At 56.3% G+C, this 6,648-nt stretch overlaps 1 protein-coding gene across 1 annotated transcript; it reads left to right on the forward strand.

Annotated features, from left to right (window-relative positions):
• Positions 1–3,747: 3,747 nt before the first annotated feature.
• On the forward strand, positions 3,748–6,418 carry LOC121348734 (BRD4-interacting chromatin-remodeling complex-associated protein-like). The gene is made up of 3 exons (XM_041458568.1): positions 3,748–3,771; positions 3,845–4,486; positions 4,760–6,418. Exons 1-3 carry the CDS (start codon positions 3,748–3,750, stop codon positions 6,416–6,418), a joined length of 2,325 nt encoding a protein of 774 aa, XP_041314502.1.
• The last annotated feature ends 230 nt before the right edge of the window (positions 6,419–6,648 follow it).

Genomic DNA, 6,648 nt, shown 5'->3' on the forward strand with positions numbered 1-6,648 from the left:
AGTATTCCCTGAGAGGTCAAAGGTCAAACCCTGAGTATCCCGAGTATCCCTTGAGTAGGAATGTTGGGTTGGAATTCCAGCCTGGAGTAACCCTGGAGTATCCCTGGAGTAAATCCCAATCCCAATCCTGTTCCAGGGCTCAAACTGGGAATGGGGAATCCCAAACTGGGAATGGGGAATTCCAAACTGGGAATCCCAAACTGGGAATGGGCGGATCCAAACTGGGAATGGGGAACCCCAAACTGGGAATGGGGAACCCCAGACTGGGAATGGGGGAACCCCAAACTTGGAATCCCAAACTGGGAATGGGGAATTCCAAACTGGGAATGGGGAATTCCAAACTGGGAATCCCAAACTGGGAATGGGGAATTCCAAATGGGGAATCCCAAATGGAGAATCCCAAAGTGGGAATGGACGGATCCAAACTGGGAATGGGGAACCCCAAACTTGGAATGGGGAATTCCAAACTGGAAATGGGGAATCCCAAACTGGGAATGGGGGAACCCAAACTGGGAATGGGCGGATCCAAACTGGGAATGGGGAACCCCAAACTGGGAATGGGGAATCCCAAACTGGGAATGGGGAATTCCAAATGGGTAATCCCAAATGGAGAATCCCAAACTGGGAATGGGGAATCCCAAACTGGGAATCCTGAACTGGAAACGGGGAATCCCAACCTGGGAATTTTTCCCAGGAATTTCCCCCAAAACCACAACAGAAATGAGAATTTTGGGATTTCTCCTGGGATTTTCCCTGGAAAAAAAACCTGAACAGGGCCCCAAATCGGAGAATTTTTCCGGAATTTTCCACGGCATGTGACGCTGGCTCTCGTTGCAGTTGACATGGATGATGAAGACGGCCGGTGCCTGTTAGATGTCATCTGGTGAGTCCGGAATCTTCTGGAATTTTCCTGGGAAATAACCCAAAAAAGGCGGGAAATGACCCAAAAGAAAAGGAGGGAAATGAACCCAGAAAAAGACAGGAAATGGCAAAAAAAAAAGAGGCAGGAAATGACCCAAAAAGAGGCGGAAAATAACCCAAAAAAAGGCAGGAAATGGCGAAAATAAGGCGGGAAATGACCCAAAAAAAAGGCGGGAAGTGGCCCAAAAAAGGGATGGAAATGACCCAAAAAAAAAGGATGGAAATGACCCAAAAAAAGGCGGGAAATGGCAAAAAAAAGGCGGGAAATGACCCAAAAAGACGCGGGAAATAACTCAAAAAAAAGGCGGGAAATGACAAAAATAAGGCGGGAAATGACCCAGAAAAAAGGCGGGAAATGGCCCAAAAAAAGGAGGGAAATGACCCAAAAAAAGGCCCCATTTTTCCACCCAAAATCCCATTTTTCCATCAAAAAATCCCATTTTTCCATCCAAAAATCCCATTTTTCTTTAAAAAAACCCCCATTTTTCCACCCAAAATCCCATTTTTCCATCCAAAAATCCCATTTTTCTTTAAAAAAACCCCCATTTTTCCACCCAAAATCCCATTTTTCCATCCAAAAATCCCATTTTTCCATCAAAATCTCCTTTTCCATCCATCCCTCCTCTCTCCATACACCACCCCCACCCAACTTGGATTTTTTCCCATTTTTTCCCCATTTTGTTCCAATTTTTTTCCCATTTTGTTCCATTTTCCCCCCATTTTCCAATTTTCCCCCATTTTTTCCCATTTTCCCTCATTTTTCCTCATTATATTTTTTTCCCTTGTTTCCCTGTTTTTCCTCTTTTTTCCCTTTTCCCCCATTTTTTCTCTTTTGTTTCTCTTTTTTTTCCCCATATTTTCTCCACTTCTGTAATTTTTTTTCCCATTTTCCCTGAATTTTTTTCATATTCCCCTTTTTTCCCCAGTTTTCCCATTCCCCCCCATTTTCCCTGTTTTTTCCCCATTTTTCTCCATTTTTTCCCATTTTTTCCCATTTCCCCCCATTTTTCCCCATTTTCCCATCCTTTCTCCATTTTTTTGCTATTTTCCTCCCATTTTTCCTCGTTTCCCCCCCATTTCCCCCATTTTTCCCCATTTTTTCCCCATTTTTCCCCCATTTCCCCCCATTTTTCCCTGTTTTCCCCCATTTTTCCCTGTTTTCCCCCATTTTTCCCTGTTTTCCCCCATTTTTCCCTGTTTTCCCCCATTTTTCCCTGTTTTCCCCCATTTTTCCCTGTTTTCCCCCATTTTTCCCTGTTTTCCCCCATTTTTCCCTGTTTTCCCCCATTTTTCAGAAAAACTCCCAGATTTGGGGGAAAAATTCGCTGGGATTTTGTGGGAAAACCTCCCAGATTGGGGGGGAAATTCCCCCGGAATTTTGGGTGGAAAACCCCCCTGAATTTTTGGGAAAATCCCCCCAGATTTTGGGGTAAAACCTTCCCGGGATTTTCTGGGAAACCCCTCCTGGATTTTGGGTGGAAATCCCCGTGGATTTTGGTTGAAAATTCCCCAGATTTCCTGGGAAAATCCCCTTGGATTTTGGGGGAAAACCCCACTGGAGTTCCGTTGGGCTCCGTCGGGTTCCGTTGAGCTCCGTTGAGTTCCGTTGGGTTCCGTTGAGCTCCGTTGAGTTCCGTTGAACTCTGTTGAGTTCCGTCAGGTTCCGTTGGGTTCCGTTGGGTTTCCCTGAACTTCTCTGAGCTCCGTTGAACTCCGTTGGGTTCCGTTGAACTCCGTTGGGTTCCGTTGAGCTTCGTTGGGTTCCGTTGGCTTTTCCTGAATCCCGCTGAGTTCCGTTGGTTTCCATCGACCTCCGTTGAGCTCCGTTGGTTTCCGTTGGGTTCCGTTGAGCTCAGTTGGGTTTCCCTGAGCCCCTCTGAGCTCTGTTGGGTTCCGTTGAGCTACGTCGGGTTCTGTTGAGCTCCATTGGGTTTCCCTGAATCCCTCTGAGCTCTGTTGAGTTCTGTTGGGTTCCGGTGGGTTCTGCTGGGTTCTGTTGGGTCTCCTGAACCTCTCTGAGCTTTGCTGTGTTTCGTTGAGCTGTGTTGGGTTTGATCAAATCCCATTGGGTTCCGTTGGACCTCATTGAGCTCCGTTGGGTTACATTGATTTCCGTTGAGTTCCGTTGGGTTCCGTCGAGCTCTGTTGGGTCCCGTTGAGCTCTGTTGGGTTCCATTGAGCTCCATTGTGTTCTGTTGATTTCTTTTGAGCTCTGTTGGGTTCTCTTGGGTTCCATTGAGCTCCATTGGGTTCTGTTGAGTTCCGTTAAGCTCCATTGGGTTGTGTTGGGTTCCATTGAGCTCCATTGGGTTCTGTTGATCTCTGTTGAGCTCTGTTGGGTTCCGTTGGGTTCCATTGAGCTCCATTGGGTTCTGTGGGGTTCCGCTGGGTTCCAGATGGAACCCATTGAGTTCCATCGGGTCCCTTGGGTTCTGTTGATCTCTGTTGGGTTCTGTTGGGTTCTGTTAAGCTCCATTGGGTTCTGTTGGGTTCCATTGAGCTCCATTGGGTTCCATTGAGCTCCATTGGGTTCTGTTGATCTCTGTTGAGCTCTGTGGGGCTCCGTTGGGTTCCATTGAGCTCCATTGGGTTCTGTTGAGCTCCATTGGGTTGTGTTGGGTTCCATTGGGTTCCATTGAGCTCCATTGGGTTCTGTTGATCTCTGTTGGGTTCTGTTAAGCTCCATTGGGTTCTGTTGGGTTCCATTGAACTCCATTGGGTTCCATTGAGCTCCATTGGGTTCTGTTGATCTCTGTTGAGCTCTGTTGGGTTCCATTGGGTTCCATTGAGCTCCATTGGGTTCTGTGGGGTTCCGCTGGGTTCCCGATGGAACCCATTGAGTTCCATCGGGTCCCCCAAACCCCTCTGATCTCCGCCCCCCCATCCCTCCCATCTGACCCCGCCCCCTTTCCCGTTACCTCAGCTCCACGGGCAGGAGACCCCGGGGAACCCTCTGAGCGCCGAGCCGAGCCAACCGGCGGCCAGCGTGGACCTGGACTTCCTGGAGGATGACATCCTGGGCTCGCCGGCCGGCGCCGGCGCGGGCGCCGAGCAGCCGTGCGACATCCTCCAGCAGAGCCTGCAGGAGGCCAACATCACCGAGCAGACGCTGGAGGCCGAGGCCGAGCTGGACCTGGGCTCCTTCCAGCTGCCGGCGCTGCAGCCGGTGGTGCAGGCGGCCGACGGCACGCCGCAGATCTTCTCGGGCGGCGCCGACCTGCTGGGGCTGCAACCTCCGGCCGTGCTGGCGCCGCAGGCTTTGGTGCAACCGCCCGACGTGGTCAACAAGGCCATCAGCGTGCAGCCCTTCCTGCAGCAGGTGGGGCTGGGCAACGTCACCATCCAACCGCTGCCCAACCTGCCCGGTTTGCCCAACGGCAGCCCCGGCGGCGCGCTGGGGCTGGGCCCCATCCAGGTGGTTGGCCAACAGGTGATGGCCATCAACCAACCCGCCGCGCCGCAGCTGCTGGCCAAACCGGCGCCGGTGGCGGCCGTGGGCGGTTACATCGCCCAGCCCGAGGCGGCCGCGGCGCAGGGAGCCGGCTTGGTGATCCAGAAGAATTGGGTTCTGTTGATTCATTTGGGGTCCTTTTGGGTTCCATTGGTTCTGTTGAGTTCCATTGGGTTCTGTTGGGTTCCATTGGGTTCCATTGGGTTCTGTTGATCTCTGTTGAGCTCTGTTGGGTTCCGTTGGGTTCCATTGAGCTCCATTGGGTTCTGTGGGGTTCCGCTGGGTTCCCGATGGAACCCATTGAGTTCCATCGGGTCCCCCAAACCCCTCTGATCTCCGCCCCCCCATCCCTCCCATCTGACCCCGCCCCCTTTCCCGTTACCTCAGCTCCACGGGCAGGAGACCTCGGGGAACCCTCTGAGCGCCGAGCCGAGCCAACCGGCGGCCAGCGTGGACCTGGACTTCCTGGAGGATGACATCCTGGGCTCGCCGGCCGGCGCCGGCGCGGGCGCCGAGCAGCCGTGCGACATCCTCCAGCAGAGCCTGCAGGAGGCCAACATCACCGAGCAGACGCTGGAGGCCGAGGCCGAGCTGGACCTGGGCTCCTTCCAGCTGCCGGCGCTGCAGCCGGTGGTGCAGGCGGCCGACGGCACGCCGCAGATCTTCTCGGGCGGCGCCGACCTGCTGGGGCTGCAACCTCCGGCCGTGCTGGCGCCGCAGGCTTTGGTGCAACCGCCCGACGTGGTCAACAAGGCCATCAGCGTGCAGCCCTTCCTGCAGCAGGTGGGGCTGGGCAACGTCACCATCCAACCGCTGCCCAACCTGCCCGGTTTGCCCAACGGCAGCCCCGGCGGCGCGCTGGGGCTGGGCCCCATCCAGGTGGTCGGCCAACAGGTGATGGCCATCAACCAACCCGCCGCGCCGCAGCTGCTGGCCAAACCGGCGCCGGTGGCGGCCGTGGGCGGTTACATCGCCCAGCCCGAGGCGGCCGCGGCGCAGGGAGCCGGCTTGGTGATCCAGAAGAGCCTCCCCGCCGTGGCCACCACCACGCTGAACGGCAGCTCGGTGTTCGGCGGCGTCTCGGCGGCGTCGGCGCAGCCGCTCACCGTCACCTCGGGGCTGGGCGGCTCCTTGGTGCCGGCGCCCAACGTCATCATCCACCGCACGCCCACGCCCATCCAGCCCAAACCCGCCGGCGTGCTGCAGCAGAAGCTCTACCAGATCACGCCCAAACCCTTCGCCGCCGGCGGCGCCCTGGCGCTGCCCGGCGAGGCGCCGGCCAAGGCGCAGCAGAACCTCACCTTCATGGCCGGCAAAGCCGCGCCCAACGTGGTGCTGCAAGGCTTCCCCCCCAACGTCTTCAAGCCGCCGCCGCCGCAGCCGCCGGCGCTGGGCAAATCCATGAGCGTGCACGTGCTCAACCAGGGCGGCTCCATCGTCATCCCGGCGCAGCCCTTCCAAGGACAGAACCAGTTCCTGCTGCCGGGCCAGCTGGCCGGCGCCTCGGCCGTGCCGCTGCCGCAGCCGCTCTCGGCGCTGCCGGCCAACGTCGGCGGCCAGCTCTTACCGGGCGCTGGCCAGGCGCACATCATCGCCGGCCAGAGCGCCGGCGCGCAGCTCCTGGCCAACCCCGCCTTGCCGGCGCAGCTCCTCAACCAAAGCCTGGCGGGGCAGCTCAACCTGGGCCCGGTGCTGGCGTCGCCGGGCGCGGCGGGCACGGCGCACATCCTGTCGGCGGCGCCCATCCAGCTGCAGCCGGGCCAGCCGGCGCCGGCGCTCTTCCAGATGCCGGTGTCGCTGGCCGGGACCTTGCCCAGCCCCGGCTCGGCGGCGGCGCCGGCGCCCACGGTGATCCAGGGCGTCACCTTGGCCAGCCCGGTGGCCATGCTCAACGCCGGCGAGGGTTTGGGCGCCGCCGCCGTCGGCATCCAGGCGGCCGCCGGACCCCAAAATCCCAAAATTCACCTCAAATCTGAGAATCCGCCCCAAAACCCCCGGAATTCACCTCAAAACCCCCAGAATTCACCCCCAAATCCTTTAAATTGATCTCAAATCTGGGAATTCACCCCAAAACCCCCAGAATTCATCTCAAAATCCCTGGAATTCACCCCAAAACCCTCAGGATTTGCCCCAAATCTGAGAATTCACCGCAAAACCCAGGAATTCACCCCAAAATCTCCAGAATTCATCCCAAAACCCCCAGAATTGGCCCCAAAACCACTGGAATTTGCCCCAAATCTGAGAATTCACCCCAAAACCCTCAGAATTCACCCCAA

This window comes from Pyrgilauda ruficollis, unplaced genomic scaffold, assembly GCF_017590135.1.
Source record: "Pyrgilauda ruficollis isolate IOZ18807 unplaced genomic scaffold, ASM1759013v1 scaffold1295, whole genome shotgun sequence".
In the NCBI taxonomy this organism is placed as follows: domain Eukaryota; kingdom Metazoa; phylum Chordata; class Aves; order Passeriformes; family Passeridae; genus Pyrgilauda; species Pyrgilauda ruficollis.